Source organism: Marmota flaviventris, chromosome 9, assembly GCF_047511675.1.
Source record: "Marmota flaviventris isolate mMarFla1 chromosome 9, mMarFla1.hap1, whole genome shotgun sequence".
Taxonomy (NCBI): Eukaryota; Metazoa; Chordata; class Mammalia; order Rodentia; family Sciuridae; genus Marmota; species Marmota flaviventris.
In genome coordinates, this window is record NC_092506.1 from 61,161,079 (window position 1) to 61,178,534 (window position 17,456).

Consider the following 17,456-nt stretch of genomic DNA (forward strand, 5'->3'; position numbering starts at 1 on the left):
TGCCCTGCCATACATTCCACCCTCCCCCCAGGCCTCTGGATTCAATTCAGTGATGAATTGTCCTGGGCTCCTCATCTCTCCTGCTGCCTCCATGTTTTTATAGGAACTGCCTGATCTGGATGGACGAGAAGCTTAGGGGACTGGTACACTGGTGTCTGCATTTGGGGTCACTAAGGGGAATCCAGTACAGGTCAGATGAGGACTCAAGAGGGGACAGCCTGCAAGTCACCAGATCAGGAGGTCACAGCCTCTGGAGAAACAGAGGCCCAAAGAGGTTGATCATCTCATTCAATGTCACACAGACTAGTTCCCTCCTGGCCCCTCTGACCAATTCAGAATCTACAAAAACCAGTGGTGTCTCCCACCTTCTCACCCCTACATCCAGGAGCTTTTGAGTCTGCCCAAATGCTGGGCTTCAGTTCTGGGCTATCTTGACTACCTGGAATCACCCCAGGAAGGAATAGAGAGCTAGGGCAGCAGAAGGACAATGGACTAAACTGATGAAGGTTGGGACTTCATTAGGACAGGAGTGACCCTCAGCTAAACCCCACCCAGCTACTTGGCCTTTGACACTCTGGTTATCAGGAAGCCACAAGGTGGCGCTAGTCCTATGTTGCTGGTAAGTCCTGCAGCCTCCCCAGTGGACCCCTGACTATCATTGCCCACCCATAGACCCAGGGCAGCGTCAGCCTCTCCCCAGGGACCCCAATGAAAGGATATGTCCCAGCCTTTCTTCTGCACAGAACTTCTTCCTCTGTGCTCATGGCTTATGAACTCCAACTCTCAATGAGCTCTAGACCCCAGATCCCCAAAAGCTAACTGGAAACCTCCCCTGCATGTCCCTGAGGTCCCCTAAAGGCAACTGAGGCAAGGTATCACGTGCGAGTGGGGCTTTCCCATTACTTAGGTTCCCGGATGGTTCTCCACTAAGGCCCTTCTGGCCTCCTCCTCAGCTCCTCCGTTTCTCCTTCTCCAGTCCCCTGCCCCATCTTCCAGGCTGATGCTGGGGCTGGGGGGACTCCACACCCCCGGGCCAGCTGTCCAGATGAAGACCAATGACTCAGCCCTGGGTCCCTGAATGGTCATGGTCTGCCCCTCTAAAGATAAAGACAGATGGGCAGAGTGGAGAGAGGAACAGGCGTGGATTTTATGACTGTTCCGTCCCTTTAACAACTATTTGTTTAATGGAAAAAGAATAGAGGGAAAAGCTCTCTGTTGGTAAGGTCAATAGCCTGGAAAGAGCTAAGTGCCCAGGTCTCCTTCCCGACATCCTTCTCTGATCTTCTTCCAGGGTAAGCCCCTTCTCCTTAATGAGACCTACCCCCTGCCTGGCCCCTCCATGAGCCCCACCTGCCATGAAGCCCCAGCCCTGAGTGCCCAGGCCCTTTACTGAGCCTGACTTTGATGAGCCCTGTGCCCCACTGAGCTCCATCTCATCAACAACACCAACCTCCTCACTGAGCCCCTGTGCTCTCCCTGATCCCCCTCCTTCACTGAGCCTCCATCTCTCATTGAGGTCCCCTCTCCTTACTGAGTCCCCGTCCCCTCACTTAGCCCTCGCTCTCTCACTGAGGATCAACCTTTCTCTGACCTTTCATCTCTCTTTTGAAGACAAATTATGATCCGGGCGCAGACCTGGACCCTTTCTTCCCTCTCTTTTCTCCAAAATGTGAGCATCCAGAGAAGGGAACAGAGAAGTCCCTGTGTTTTCCAGATAAACCAGAGGGGCAGATAAACTGTTCAATGAGAGGAGACCAGGTCTGCCCTGAGGGAGATTTCTCAAAGCTGGGCCCTGGGCCCCTAATGGTAATGGCAGCCAGCCTGAGCAGGGGCCCTCTTGGTAACTGCAGGGCCTGAGGTCTCCCATGCTCTGTGGCAAGATTTCAGAGGCTTTAGGGTAGCAAACGATGCAATGAAAAGATGAAGGTGGCAGGCTGGAGACTGAAATAGGCTGGAAGATTGGGGTGGGGGCACCCACAAAGGAGAGGTGAAGCCTCCCAGGATTCTCTCCTCTCCAGCCCTGAGGCCCCTTGCAGCCCCTAAAATTCAGAGCTGGACCAGCCCATGACAACAGAATGCTCAACCTTATCATTTCACAGAAAGGTAAAACAAGGTCCAGAGAGATAGCAGGGGGCTGGGGATGTAGCTCAGTGGTAGAGCACTCGTCTAGCATGCACATGGCCCGGGGTTCCATACTGAGCACTGGAAAAAACAACAACAACAACAAAACAAAAAAAAAACTAGAGAGTACATGGGGTCACGATTGCGGCCATGTGTCCTGGAACCCAGTTCTCCCAACTCCTAGCTCCTTGTGGACAGATTCATCTCCAGGAAGGCCACTATGACCAGACCCCTGTTTTTGAAGATTGGATCTTCTTCAGTGCCAGGGAGCTGTGGATCAGGCTTGTGGAAGAGGGCCTCTGGCGGGGCCACTAAAGGAAGATGGAATTGGCTGAGGTGGAGGTGAGACAGGGGAGGATCCTGCAGGGGAAAAGCAGCATCTACAAGCAGGACAGAAGGAAGCCTGGGGGTACAGCCGGGCATCCCAGAGCCTGCAGGTGGGAGGGGGCAGGACAGGTGGGACAACGAGGCTCAAGGGTGCCCCTCACTCACTCCTGCCCAGATCCACCTCCACCCTGCTGTCCCCCACGCCACCCTTAGCTGCTTCTCTGCCCCTTCCTCTAAGGGCCTTATCTGTTTTTATGATCCAGCCTCCATGTCACAGCTGCTGCTGTTTGCCAGCCCCGCCAGCGGTCCTGGGCTTCCTGGAGGAGCACACCCACCCCGCCACCACCCACACCTCCATCTACAGGTGCCTCCACCTCCTGATGGGACCAGAGTCACAGGGGCACCACTGGAGAAAACCTGTATCCAGCCTCACCTGATTCTCAGAAAGAGACTGAAGCCAGAAGGAATGTCGTTTTCTCAAGGTCACCCAAAATTAATCACTGGAGGAACTTGGGCAACCCGCCATCCCTGAGCTCCTACTGTGTGCTGGGCACTGTGCTAAGCACTGGCACCCATTATCATTAAGGCAACACATAGGTGGGACACAGTGAGGCAGGCTGAACCAGAAGCCAAGCGCGTTTGGCTGCCATTCCGGGCTCTTACCTCTTCCACACACACCTACGTCTAAAGCCCTGGTCCTGCTGGTAGTGCCCAAGAGCAGGGCCCAGCCAGCCCTGGGCCTCTCGCTCCTAGAGGTGGAGGTGAGCTGAACACCTGACCCTGTATGCTGGACACACAGAGGGGCAGGCACAGCAAAGATTCTGGAAGAGAGCACTAGGCCTAAGCCTGCACCCCCAAACCAAGGTCCTTGCCAACCTGAATGAATGCTGATCTCTGTGTCTCTGGGGTACCCTACCCTCACCCTCTTGCTTCCTCCTTTCCTGGTCCATGGTAGCCTCCTGGAACCTGACCCCTGTCTCCAGAAGGCATTTGCCTCTCAATCTCCAACAAGCTCTGGGCTATTTGCATTTAAGCCTTCATTTTTAATTGCCTTTCTCCCCCCTCCCTTTCCAAAGGCTTTGCTGGGTCTCAAGCGGTTATGGGGAAGATGCTGAATGGCTGCTGTTCAAAGGACCTGGGGGCCCGGCAGAGCTGCCCATTCCCCCAGAGGCAAGCAGCCAGAGGCGGTGCTGCAGGCCAGAAGGGGCAGAGCAAGCCCTCAGGACCACCCCTGCTTCCCTACCCTGTCATCCTGCGTCCCTCCCAGGAAGGCCTTTCCTGGCTGCTTGGGGGAAACTTCCTGGAGGAGTTAAGCTCTTATTAGACAAAGTTCTTTAGACTTAGAGGTGGGGGGAGCTAGTTGAGAGAAAATAAGAAGACATTATTATATTCCCTCCCCCAGGGGATCAAACCCAGTCCCTTGTGCCCACTAAGCAGACACTCTACCCCTGAACTGCACCCAAGCCCCTTACAGCATGTTTTCCTTTAAGATTCCAAAGACTTTCTAGTTATATCCCATCATTTTACAGATGGGACACAGAGGCCAGAGGGGACAGTAGGTGGCTTTGTTCACATAGTCCTTGAAGGGAGAAGTTGCCAGGAGAAGTTAAAAGGGAGTGTCACAGCTACCCACCCCCAAGGACCCCAGGAACAGGACAGGAGGTGGGAAGGCTCTGGCCTATTGGAGAAAAGCCAGATACTTCTATGGGCTGGGGGGGCAGGGAGAGACCACCATTCTAGAATCCAGGGTTCCAGTAACAGGAGGGACCTCAGGACTGCGAGTCAGCCTCTCCAGACCAAATGCTGCCCCTGGCCTCTGTGAATGGGGTGCTGAAGCCTCAGGTACTCTCTGAAACCACATGGCACCGGGGAAGAGCCACCTCCTGGGAACACCCCCACCAGTGCCCACTCTGCCCTCAGCTCCCAGCCCAGTGCTCCATGGGCCACGGGATGGCCCTAGCTTCCATTCTTGGGAAACAACATCGAGTGCTCTGGAGCCAGCCTCCTCTGCACCTACACTTCTGCCATCAGTACTTCCTCCTCTGACAGGTCTCCTCCTCTTACTGACCACTGCAGACCCAGGAACAAGGAGACCTCACACCTGGTATGTGGCCTGAAGTATGTCTCCTGCCCCTCTATAAAATGAAGAAGCTGAATTCAGTGGGCTCAGAGGTATCAGGGGACTATAGGATACTGAGCCCTGATCCTAAAATCCCTGATTCTGATCCTCTATCATAATGATAATACCAAACAGATAGATAGCCCTCATCATGGATCAAGCTGGTTTAAGTGCTTGACATGTGTTAAATGCGTTGAATACTCCCATCAACCCTACAAGGACTACAGTTTTCATCATGTAACAAAAAGACAACTGGACCCAGAAAGGTTGTATAATTTGCCCAAGATTACTCAGTAAACACAGAACTGGGCTTTGAACCAGGCAGGGGGGCTCCATATTCTCAGATGCAGGTGACTGTCACACAGACGGTTCTCATGGCATGATGGGATAGATTCAAACTCACAGACTCCATAGCCTTGGCCTTCTCACTCTGAGCATCCTCAGCAGTGCAAGAGGGCGAAGGGGGTGCAGGGAATGGCTTACCGGACTTTCCCTTCCTGTGGCAGCTCATGCGGAGGGTCCTCACACACCAGCCGGGACTCCCCGTCCAGCAGGTAGGTGTAGACAGTCTCCTAAGACAAAAGGCACTCATGAGCCCTCTGGAGAGGCCCCCAGCGGCCCAGTCCCAGTCTATACATAGAGTACCTCACCCTCTATTCTCGGAAGGGGCTCTGGGCACAATTTCACGCTCAAATTGTGTCTATACCACAAATCATGCATTCTCTGGGAGCAGGGTTCTGACATTTTTGTTTGTTTTTACTCTCCAGGTGGTTCTAACATGCAGCCAGAGTGCAAAAACACCCTTATAAACCGAGTACCTCACCCTCTATTCTTGGAAGGGGCTCTGGGCAGAAAGTGATTGATCCATGAATCTGCCAACTTTTCTAACTGTTTACCCTAAATCCAAGGTGCTGGGGAAAGAGTGTGAAAGGTTTGAGTGCAAACCAATCACCTCCACCCTGGATACTTTCCTTCCTGACTCCAGCCTCAGGTGTTTGGCAAACAACCAGACACACACACATACACACACACTGTGACTAGAGCCAGGAGACAGCAGAGAGGGCACAGCACCTATCCTCTGTGGGGCCTGGGAGGGCTTCCTGGAGGAAAGAGCTTTAGGCTGTAACTGAATGAGAAATGGACACATCTGGGGACTGGAGGTGGGAGAGAGAACCAGTTCGTGGGTCAAGCACCAGGTGTGTAGGTAGGTCCAGAGGTCCAGGGGTTTGCTCGGGGTGAGCAGGCCTGAGCTTGAAGGGCCTTAAGAGCACAGCTGGGGGCCAGGCAGGCAGTGAACCTGATGAGCAGATTTGTATTTTGGACAGATCGCTCCCTAGAGTGAGATCAAAGCTCTTGCTCAAAGCTTGTCAAGTCCTCAGCTTTCCAATCCTCCCTCCCCCGCGGGCCCAGAGCAGTACTGGCCTTCTTTGCAGGCCACGTCTTGACAGAAGTCGCTCTCACTGACCCACAGGCAAAACCTCACATTCCCTCTGAGCAGAAACTTGCGACTCTTAAGGGTCCCTGCCCACCCCCAATTCTGCACAGCCCAACTGTGCAACTCTGTAGTTTTCTCTGTGACAGGCTGGAGGGGGCTCTCCTTCACTGCAGGGATCAGGGAACCTTCAGAAGGAGGTGACAGGGTGCTTGGTATCGAAGGCCCACCCTCAATAGGTGTGGGACCCATCTCAGCAGAAGTAGTGCCTCTAGGACTGTGAGGGGCTGTCCCTAGGCAGCGCCCCTCTCTCAGGCCACAAGAGATGCCCCAGCACCACTTCCAGGTTAAGGGGTGGCAGATGGGAATGACAGAGCCCAATGTGACTGAGAGTGGCAGACACTGGAAAGACCCTGCACCCCCTTTGTCTTCCTGGGATGAGGCTCCAGGCAAGAGTTCAGGAAAAAAAGAACTCTGGGAATGAGGCCACCGGCTCCTCTTGTCATTCTCTTCAGCAGCCACGAGGGGCCAGAGGTATGGGCCCAAACAGGCTGGGAGCCCATGAGGTGCACACAAAGAGTCGTCCCTCGCAGGGAGAGGGTGGTAATCCTGCGGGTGGAGGGGGACACAGCCTCACTTCACTTCCGGATGTCCGCGTCTCCCACCCCCTCATTCAGCCCTCCGGGTTAAAATTAGCTGAGTGTATTGGAGAGAAGGAGGGAACAGTTTCAGACACATCAGCACCATCTGCGTCGGGGCTGCCTGCCACAATGGGTGCTGATGAGGAAGCCAGGTGCCTGCAGCAATCCTCCCCGGGGTGGAGGGTGACCCCTCCCCATCTCCCCACCCTCCCTGCAGCCGAGGACCTTGCCTGCCTTACCTCCCTGTGGGCCTGGAATCAGGCCAGGTCTCCCTAAGTCAGGGCTTCCCTAGCTCATGACAGGTCTCTTGGGTGGAATGGGGTAGACATTTCCGCTATCCCAGGAATCTCGTTTTCTGGATCACAGCTGTCACCCAGCCCCCAGCTTTAGGACTACAATTAATCCAGTGCAGGGCATCTATGCCCGCACAGCCACCAGGGCACCCAGCCTGAGCAAACCTAGCCAGTTACCTCCTCCTGCTGCACCCAAGGGAGACTCAAGGCCCTCAGGACCAGCCTGTGGACACTGTCTTGCCAGCTTCCCCTAACCCTCCTTTTCCAGATGTGCCTCTACCCCAGGCCAGATGTTGCCTCAATCCCATTCCCCTCCTGGAGGATTTATTTTTGGGTGCCAACACACCACCCACTTCCTACCAATTTCACGCTCAATAAAGCTCAGTCATTAGCCCTCCTCCTGGGCGCTGAACTTCTAGGAGGTTTGGAGAAGGCAGAGTTGAGGAGAGGGAATGGGGGTGCTGAGGTGCCAAGTCCCATTTGTTCCTGTCATGCTGTGTAACCTTGGGGGAAGTGCCCTCCCTCTCTGGGCCTCCGGTGGTTCATCCATCATGCAGATTCAGGGACAATGGGCTCTGCCGGGGCAAGAAGGTCGCATCCTGAGTTGGCTCAATTTCCCAGAATAGAGGCTGCCCTTGGCTGGGGGTGAGAGTAGGGGAGAGGACATTCAAGGCCATTAGGACTCAATTTGGGCATCTTCCTCCAGGAAGTCTTCCATGCTCCTTAGACTGGATCAGATCCCTCACTCAGGTTCCAAAAGTTCCTTACTTTCCTCTATATAACACAACTGAGACCCTGCTGATTTGGGCTTCAACAGCCAGTTAATCTACCCTCCTTCTTAAGAGATGAACAGTAGGCATTAAAGCCTGGTTGGAAGAGGCTCATAGCCACCAAGGAGGGACACAATCTCCCCAACAAAGCATTCAGGGTCTATGTGACCAGGGTTACCACCCTCTACCTGCCCCAAATCTGCAACTCCATTTAGTGTTGGGATGGGACAGAGAGAAGCTTCAAGATTACTAAGGGTCATTTCAGTCCAGGCTCCTGTCTCCAGACAGGACACCTTAACCCAGTGCAGATCCAGTCATCAAAGCTGAGCTCTCTAGCACCTGCAAGCCTTGGCCTCCAGGAAGCTCTTCATGCCCACACTCAAAGCCTCCTATGCACATGTTCCAAAACCCACCCGATGCCATCATGTCCTGTTGCAATCCCCTCCATTATCTGAGACAGGTTTTCCAGTTAACCTCTAAGACCCCTTCTGGCTCAGATACTGTGGGATTCTTTTTAAAAAGTTCATTCTTTGGTGTTAGCTGCAGCCCTCCTCCTCCAGCAAACCGTCTTAGGACACACACCCAGACCCTCCAGTTCCCCATGAGGGTCCTCTGATCAGGTCCTGCCTCTTCCCCTCCTCTCTGACCCTGTGCGAGGCTTTGGGGTAGGCTGGGAAGTGCGGGGCGAGGTTGGGCACCTACCACTCTGGGGAGCACAGCTGAGAGGGCCTCCTTGGCAGCCCGTCGCAGGCCGGCAACATCGATGACAGAGCCCAGGCTCAGCAAAGCATCCTGGAAGAGAGGAGAGGGCAGTGAGGGCTTTGTTGGACAGGCCAGGGCAGCCCCGCGTGCCCAGAGGGCTGTGAACACAAACCCCCAGCTCAGACCCGAGCCTGAGGCTTCAGATACTTGAATCCCCAGATCCTAAGGTCTCAGAATTAAACAATATTAGGACCTTCGAGTGACCAAGTCCCTCGTCTTACAGATGGGGAAACTGAGGCTCGATGAAAGGCCAGGGACTTAGCCAAGGCCTCACAGTGAGTTAAGAGTAGCCCCCAGATCTCTTGTCCTTTAGTTGAGGACAGCTCTGAAAGTGTAGGAAAAATACAGTTAAAAAAAAAAAAAGTAAATAACCAGAAAAAAAAATGAACCCACCTAAACTTGATACCCGGCTCACTATGTATCAGCAGCTTGTCTTATTTCAATCACTGAGCCTCAGTCATCTATCTGTTAATTGGGGGCAACTGTGGCTACTGCCCCTTACAGGCTGACATTAAGACAAACTGAAACTGAGCACATAAAAAAAATGAAAATAAAAATGAAACTGAGGCTAAAAGTGCCTCAGGGAGTGTCCAGCACTGAGTAGGCGCTTAGCCAAACACTCCCTGCAGCCGGCCACAGGCTCTTCCCAGGAGGGCGCAGGTCTCATTTTACAGCCAAGCGAGGACTGGGTTGAGAGGGAGGCCCGGCCTCACACCCCGGGAGAGGATGGCTGGGGCTACTCCTGCAACCAGAGGGGGGGAAGAAGTCAGCCTTGGCTGCCTCGCAGCCTTCCCATCTCAGAAACAGGCCTTGTCCTTGGGGAGCCGGAACGGAGACAACAAAGGTCCCTGCTTCTCGCTCTATTAACTTGGCCAGAGCCACAGGGATCAAAGAGAAAGGTAATGGAACAGGGGATCCAGGGCCAAAGCAGAATGGTGACTCACAGCATCCACTCAGCCATGCCCTCTCCCCAGCCCTTGGAAGTCCTTTCTGATATCTTCCCTGTGGATGGCTAGGTCTCTGTTCAAAAAGCAAAGTGATTAACTGCAAGGAGGCATACTGTGGCCCCCATTCAGGTGAAAATAACATGAGGTTGAGGGTCTTAGCAGACCACAAGCTCAACATGAGCCCCCAGTGTTAAGTATGACTTATAAAAATAAAAATGCTGAGATTATAGGCCATATTAATAGAGATCTGTTAGCCCAGATAAGGAAGATGACAGATCCTCCACTTCTATAGTCTGGTTAAACCATCCTTAGTTAATGAACTAAGGTAAGGACAAGATGAGCCTCTTCCAGAGGACATGATCCATGTAAGGAGGGAATTGGAAACCAAGTCCTTCATTTGAGTAAGACTGGACAATCTAGGAAGGCTTAGCAGAGCAGACTCAGGGTTATCAGTCTCCAACTTCAAATTCTCAGACACTCCAGTTTTGGAGGATTGAACTCCGTGGCCCCCTGATGGCCTGGGGACCCACAGGATGTCACAGGAGGCTGGTATCTGTCCAGTGGGATAAAAGACCTTCCCACCGGCAAAGCCATAGTACAAAGGCAGAGGCCACCAGGAGACATGGAAGAAGTGAGGTTCCCATCTCTGAGGGTATGCAAGCATGGGAGGAACTCCCATTTAGGAGGAGGGTTGCAGAGGGAAGGCCTGCTCTGGAGTCTGAATGAAGCCTATGGTCTGGGCTTCAGATCTAAATTTCACACTTGGGGTTTTCTTGGCTACAATTTCTCCCCCACCCCCACCCAAGCCCCTGTTCCCAGGAGGAGGGGGACAGCAGTGAACTTTATGCCCAAATGTCCAGGCATTGCTTTCCCCAGCCCTGAACCTCCTTTTCATCCCTCCTCCTGCTCAAGGATGAAGATACATCTTGGTCACGGAGATGTCTGTCCTTGGACACTGGAAGCCATTGACTTCAAACAACACAATCCCCAATTTGAATCCTTTCTCCTGTGACTCTTGGGAGCTGCGGGAACAGTTCACAGATCCTCGGCACCACCCAACCTTAGACATCTACCTCCTCACAGAGAGCCACCATGCCTCTGAGCCCTCCAGGCGTGTGTGCACACCAACACAGGGGGTCTCAGGGATTCACAGGCAAGGGCTCCAGCAACACCTGCTCATACAGCACACACACAGGCTGCTGTGCCCTTCCAAGGTCAAAGTGAAGACCAAGAGGGAGAAAGAGCAGAAGCCCCAGATAATCTCAAAATATAATCTTTTTAGAACCAGGCTCCCCAGACCAGAGCTCCCAAGGTCAGGGCCCCAGTTGCTGGTGCTGGTGTAGAACTATTCCTGCCTGGAGGCAAGGGGCAGGGGCATGTGGGTCACCAAACCAACCTCTGAAAGATTCTGCCCTCAGTGACATCAAACATGGGTGTGCTGGAAACTGGGGAAGAGAAGCCCAGGCAATGGAGTGAGCTTGGTATGGGAGGAGAGATTTTTCAAAGTCACAGGCTTCAGACAGTTCAGTCTTCCCATTTGACAGATGAAGAAACTGAGACTCAAAGAGAAGCAATGACCTATCTGTAATCATCTAGCTGGTCAAGACAGAGTCAGATCCAAAGCCCAAATCTCTGGATCTCTGGCCCCTGCCTGGTTCCTGCTCAGCACCCCAACCCCTGTGTCTTGCCTCAGGGGGCTTAGAGGAACAATCTGTCCTTTCTTCTGATTGGTGGGCTCCCCAATCTGCCCTTTGCTGTGATTGGGGGGTACCCCGAACTGTCCTTTACTGGAATTGGTGGGTGCCTGTCTGGCCTTTCTTCTGATTGATCAATTTTCCATGACTTCTCAGGGCAAGGACAGGATAATGGTGGGGGAGCAGGAAAGAAAACTGGGGAGAACTGGAGCAGGAACAAGGAGGGAAAATCAGTGGGAAGCAGCTATAAATGAGAAGTGGGGGTGCTCTTGAATTGGAGACACAGGTGGGGAGCCAGGTCAAGTCTGAGCTGGAGCCCCAAGAATTCTGAAAGGAGTCACAGCCAATCTAGCTCATATGCCCACCCACACATGTCACATAAATGCATATTGCCATCTTTACACCTCTGGCCATGCCCGTGTGCGCACACCCTCACCCAAGCATGCACACATACACACACAGAAATGCGACCATATGTCCAATGCACACACAAGTAAGCAGTGAGGCTTGCATGCACAGAGCCCAGGCTCAGGGTGGGGTGAAGGAGTCACATTTCCTGTCCTCAAAGCTTTCTTGAACAAACACCAGTGTAAATATCGGCATAACAACCAGGCAATTTCCCAGACCCCAGGGGAGAATCTGTGGTGTATAGAAAAGAACAACAATTTCTAGTTCTGCCCCAGATTGACGACAGAAGCTCTGTGTGGCCTGAAGCACACCCCTTTCCTCTTCTGAACCTTGGTTTCCTCATTAGTAAAAACGGGTCTTTCTAGCTCGGTTGCATATAGTTCTATGGTTTTGTCATTTAATTCAATGAGGATGGCTGGGTGGGTAGATGGATGAATGGGTAAATGGTGGGTGAGTGGAAAAATGGGTGGAGGAGTGGGTGGTAGATGGCGGGCTGGTGGATGGGTAGATGAATAGAGGGATGGAACCTTCCTGCTCTCCCAGCTCTCCACCTGCTGCTCTGTGGTCTGAGGTAAGGCCATCAGCACCGCAGACAGCGCCATGCCCACACACCCATCTTTTCTCCTCAGGTACCAAGGGGAGGGGAGGCTGTTCTGAGTCGGGGTCCTCTGAAGCCAGGTTTGGGGCCTGTCCTGGAGCTGGATCTGGACCAGCATTTCGTTGGAGCGAGGAGAGGGTCTGTAATTAATATTTCTAATTCCTGACAACCTAAAATTACATGAAACCTGAGACCTTGGCCTTATCGTCTTTGGAGCCACTAGCACAGGGACTGGTGAACTTCTTGAGGCTCAGGGTCTTTGTCACAATCTGCCCTCCTGTCCCATCCCCATGAGTCTCTATGTCTTTTCCCATCTCCACAAACCCTCCTGTGGCCCTCCCCACTGCACGGCACCTAGACCCCCCGCCTCCTGCTCTAGATGAAGCCTTGCAGTGGCCCTCATGCTGCCTCCAGGGAAGAATAACATCAAGCTCAAGAGCCAAGTATTTCCTGCATCTCAAGCTATGCTCCTGGGACTGTCCATACTGATTCATCCAACTCTGCTTGTGCTGGGTCCCCTGCGTGGCCTGGGGGGTAGGGACTTGGTGTCCTCTTCTCTAAAGGGTGGGGATGTCCTTCAAGATCCCCTGGACCTTGAGGCTTTGCTGCCTCTCTGTTCTTCTTTGCTTCTCTGTGGGCCAGGCTCTTCGGGTGGATCTCTCTGCCCCTCTCTGATTCCCTCGGCCAACGTCCACCTCTGCCACATGCTGCTCTCCTGTCTTGCCTCTGAGTCTTTTCCACCTCCCCAGCCTCCCTCTTCCTCCCGGATGGCTGATCCTCCCACTCTCCATCTCTCTCCCCTGAATAATCCCTGTCCCTACCTGCTCCCATCTCTCCTGCCCACTCCTCCCCCAAACGTCCAAGTAGTCATCTTGAGAACTTGAGGAGAAAGCACCTGACCACAAATAGACCCTCTGCAGAATGGGGGGTGGGGCTTAGGAAGGTGACCATGATGGGGAAAATTGGGGGTTCCTGGGCACCTCTTTTGCACCCTGCCTCCTGTTCTGATGGGCAACATACACATTCTCTAATCTTTCCAGAGAATGGGGTCCTTCAAGGGCAAAAGAGAACATGCCCATCTCTGTGCCCAGCATCGCAAGTAGCAAGTGCAGCTTTTTGGTCAGGGGAACCGGTAGAACTCCCCCAGAGGAGGCCTCCCGGGGGGTCAGACCAGAGAAGCCTTTTGGCTGAGCCTTGGACCCCAGACTGAGCCCAGCACCCTGGGCTTCCTTTGTGGCTCCTCACAGCCCCGCAGCACGCCTGTCCAGGGAGACAGAAGACAAGGAAGCAGAATAAGGCAGCTCCTCCTCCTCCTCCCCCCTCCTCCCTCCCTCCCCACCCTCCCACGCCTGCCACCTGCCCAAAGAGCCGCCTCTAGCAGACACTGGTGCCTGAAATACTCAGAGAAGAGTCCTCTATGCATGTTAACATCTTGTACCTCTAAACCTCCCTACAGCAAGGCTGAGCTGGACCAGGGGTCGGGCAGAGGGAAGAGGCTTGGTGACGCTCCTGAAACTAGTCTGAAGGGGGAGGCAGGACAGAGACCTAGGCCACAGTTGGGTTAGCTCAGATGTCAGTGCTTTGTTTGAAGCAGTCTAGAGGAAGGGAAAGCATCTGTCTCAACCACCTACTACGGCTACAGTGTCCCCCAGGGGTTCTCGAACATTAGCATGCACCAGAATCACCAGAAGACCTGTTAAAAATGTAGAGTTCTGGGCCCTGTCCCCAGAGATTTTGACCCAGTTGGTCTGGGATGAGGTCCATCATTCCTAGATGATGGTGGTGTGGCTGGTCTGGGAACCACACCTTGAGATCCACTAACCTACATGATCTCAGAGCCTCCTGGAACCCTGGGGAGACCTGTTTTGATCATCCCAATTTATAGGTGAAGGAGCTAAGGACAGAGGGAGAGCCTTGCTCTGGTGAGGGCAGCCCAGCCTCTGAAGATAACTCTACACCACTTGCCCCACAGAGGGGACTTCATGGGGAAAGTACTGAAACAGGGGACAGACAGGGGGTGAGGAAGGAGAGAACTGGGGTGGTAGGCAACAGGGCTCAGGGCACGTGGAAGGGGCTACCTGCAGCCCAGCCCTAGAAGAAGGACCCGCCGAGGCCTTGCCTCCCTCCTCCCCTCTCATTCCTCTTCCCACCTTCCTTCATTCCATCCCCCTATTCCTCTCTGTCCCCATCCCTCTCCTTCTCCCTCCTGCCCACCCTTTGCAGACTCCGGCTTCAGTTGTTACTCCAACAGGGCCGCGTCTCCAGCCTCCGAGCCACACTGGAGACACGTGCACTGTAGAATACACCTGTGCCTGTCCTGGTGCCTCCCGTGGGTCCCGCCTCCCTGATGAGCTTGGCACTATTGCTGGATCCCTCCTTCCCACACCCGCGGCCAGCTCCTTCTGGGCCTCTCACCCTATTCCAGACTTGGCTTCTCTAGCTCCTGCCAATTGTCCAGGCCCCCTTGGGTCCATCGAGGGCTAGGTCGTGTTGGGGGAGAGGGGGAAGTGGCTGGGCAGGGAAGGCAGGGGTTGTCTGAACCATCAGTTCTCTGAGGCCTGACTCAATCCCCAGCCTGGGGACCAGCAAGGAGGGAGGGGACAAGAGAGCAGCCAACATGGAGGAGGGAGATGACCTCAGTGAGAGGTCAGGTCAGGCTCAGGGCTTCTTCCACCCCTCCTCACCTTCAGCTGTGTCATGTACATTTCAAACAACAACGACCCCATCCCTCCTACCCACCTTCTCCTCACAGTCCCTCACCACTGCTCCCCCAGCCAGCTACCGGGCAGTGGTTCTGCTTCTACCTCTAACTCTCCTGTCTCCTGGCCTGGAGCCCATGAAGGCAGAGCTGGGACAGGGGCCCAGACACAAGGAGGCAGCTGTAGCCACACTGTGAGCCAGCATCCTGCCTCGAGAGAACCTGGGTGGCAAGGAGGGTGGCTGCCCTTCTCCAGAGTGTGTGAGCAAAGAGTAGCCCCTCCAGCTCTACACTCCACGACTCCATGACCTCAATGTTGGGAGGCTTCCTCTGCCTCACCCCCTTGAAGGGCCTCCATGGTAGGTCAGAAGCTGGACAAAGCAAGTTCAGAACGAGGGGTACATTCTTTAGGAAATGACAGCCAAAAGGAAGAACGTGATCCATGGATGGATGAGCGACCCCTCTCCCCTGAGCAACCCCACTCTCAGGGAGATTCGGTTGTTGCTCCCTCACAGGCAGATTGACCCTCCCCGCTAGGGCCCCATGACCCTGTGCACCCCTGTCACAGCACTGTGTGTGTCAATGTATTGTCGCTCTTTCTCACCTGGCTCCCCCATCAGACTCGGAGCTCTTAGAAGGGGAAGGTTGGGCCCTGCTCCTCTGCAGGTCCCTGGCATCACCTAGCCCCTCACAGAAGTCAGATGTTCGCTGACCTGTGAACTGCTGGGTGCTTAGGGCTATTGAGCCATGAAGGGTGCATCGAAAGGTGGGCCTCAGGACCCCTGGAGACCCCCAGGCAGGGGAACTGATGAGCTCTCTCAAAGTCTCCCAAGGCTGGTGTGGCAACAGTCTTAGAGAAGAGCCAAAGGAATGAGGGCACCTTGTGCTGAGAGCTTCTGGCAACCTTCCCGGGGTGTCTGTGCAGGCCAGAAGGCCCTTCTTGCACTGGGATCATCTCCCAGTGAAGAAGGAGTTGGGGCAGCAGGTCAGGAGAGTGAGTGAGTGAGTGAGTCAGTGACATCACCTCCTCCAGGAAGACTTCCAACCCAGGTGGTCACTTGTCCTACTCCCAGAACTCCTGAGAATTCCCAGAGGACCACAGTCAACAGGCCCCAGGCCTCCTGGAGGCCAGTCCCCAGCTTGACGGGGGTAGACTAAGGCCAGAGGAGGCAGGGAAGGCCTGCTCAGGTTCTCCCCTGGAGGGGGAGGCTCATGCCCCAGCCCAGCCCTCTTAGCCACACCAGTCTACCTCCCTCCTGAGCAATTTGTCTTCAGGACCCCTGGACACCCTGTATTGGCCAGGGGATTGGATGAGCTCCTCTCAGACGTGGGGTGGAGTGGGGTGTCTTCCTCAGGGCTGGGGTCAGGATCTCTGTCTGCCCTTGTGCCAGACACCATGCCCACCCTGGAGGTAAATGCTGAATGGCACTGGCCTGGCTCAGGGTTAGTGTGGGCCTGCAGAGGGCAGGGAGGAAGAGCAAGCCTGGGGAGGGGCTGTGGGGTGGGTAAGGGTGCCGGGGGGGCCTAATGCTGGCCGCCTCTGGGACAATACAGCAGGCCCAGGGCAGCTGGCTGCCTAGTGATGCCTACTGGGGGGCTCACCCTGGCTCTGTGCTGAGCTCTCTCGGGGCCTCCCGGGCTCACCACGCTGCCTCTCTCGCTGTCTTTCTCTGGTGGGCGTCTCTCCCACAGCCTCACGCTGCTTTGTCCCGTGACTCTATCTGGCTCCATCCTAAGAGTTTGGCCCAACCCAGCTGTTCCCCAAATCCCAGGGGAGGGAGAAAATGGGAGTATGAGAAAGAGAGACAGGGACAGAGATCAATTCAGAAACATAGTGACAGACATAAGAGCCAGAAGGGGACCCTGGGGACAAGACTGGAGTGGCAGGGCCAGCCAGGGAATCCCCTGGGGGGAAGGCCTTGAAGGCAAAGACAGAGTTGGGGGGAGAAGTGGGGTCCTCCCTCTCTCTCCCTGGGCACTAATCCTACCCTTCCCTCTCCATCCCTCCCCCTGCAGGAATGTCTGAGCACTTTTACTGTCCCTAAAAATAGCCCTTCTTTATTAGGAGTTGGGGTGAGGAATCTTCTGGGCAGGGTTCATCTCAGGCATGCCCCTGCGTCTGGGCTCTCATCCACTGTGTTCCCCAGGGCAGTGGCCTCTCTCGGCTGCCCTACCCTGGCAGTGTTTTTGTTTGTTTTGTTTTGTTTTTGTTTGGTACCAGGAATTGAACCCAGGGGCACTCAACCACCTGAGCCACGTCCTCAACCCTTTTTATATTTTATTTAGAGACTGGGTCTCAATAAGTTGCTTAGGGCCTCACTAAGTTGCTGAGGCTGGCTTTGAACTCGAGATCCTCCTGCCTCAGCTTCCAGAGCCGCTGGGATTAGTCATGTGCCACCATGCCTGGCTCCCGGCAGTGCTTTGTTAAAACATAAGTGTGCCTATACCCTGCCTTCCCATAAGACTGCCAGTGCTCATCACACCCACCGTGGGCTCTAGCCTGGGGCCGTGGGGAGCTGCCTGTACAGCCCTCCTGGAGTCTTCCAAAGGAGTGAAGGAACAAGGGGCTGTGCCCATTTGACTCCCCACCTTCACCCAGGCTGGGCGTGCTTGGGCCTCTGCTCAACTCTACCTCATTCTCTTCAC

At 54.4% G+C, this 17,456-nt stretch overlaps 1 protein-coding gene across 2 annotated transcripts in view; it reads right to left on the reverse strand.

Moving 5' to 3' along the window:
* Pde2a (phosphodiesterase 2A) overlaps positions 1-17,456 on the reverse strand; it is a 59,155-nt gene that overhangs the window by 19,263 nt on the left and 22,436 nt on the right. For both annotated transcript variants that reach the window (XM_027942850.3, XM_027942852.2), the window contains 2 exons: positions 8,406-8,495; positions 5,051-5,139 (listed from right to left, as the gene is read on the reverse strand). In XM_027942850.3, the coding sequence (XP_027798651.2) occupies positions 5,051-5,139; positions 8,406-8,495 (179 nt within the window). The remainder of the gene's footprint in view (positions 1-5,050; positions 5,140-8,405; positions 8,496-17,456) is intronic.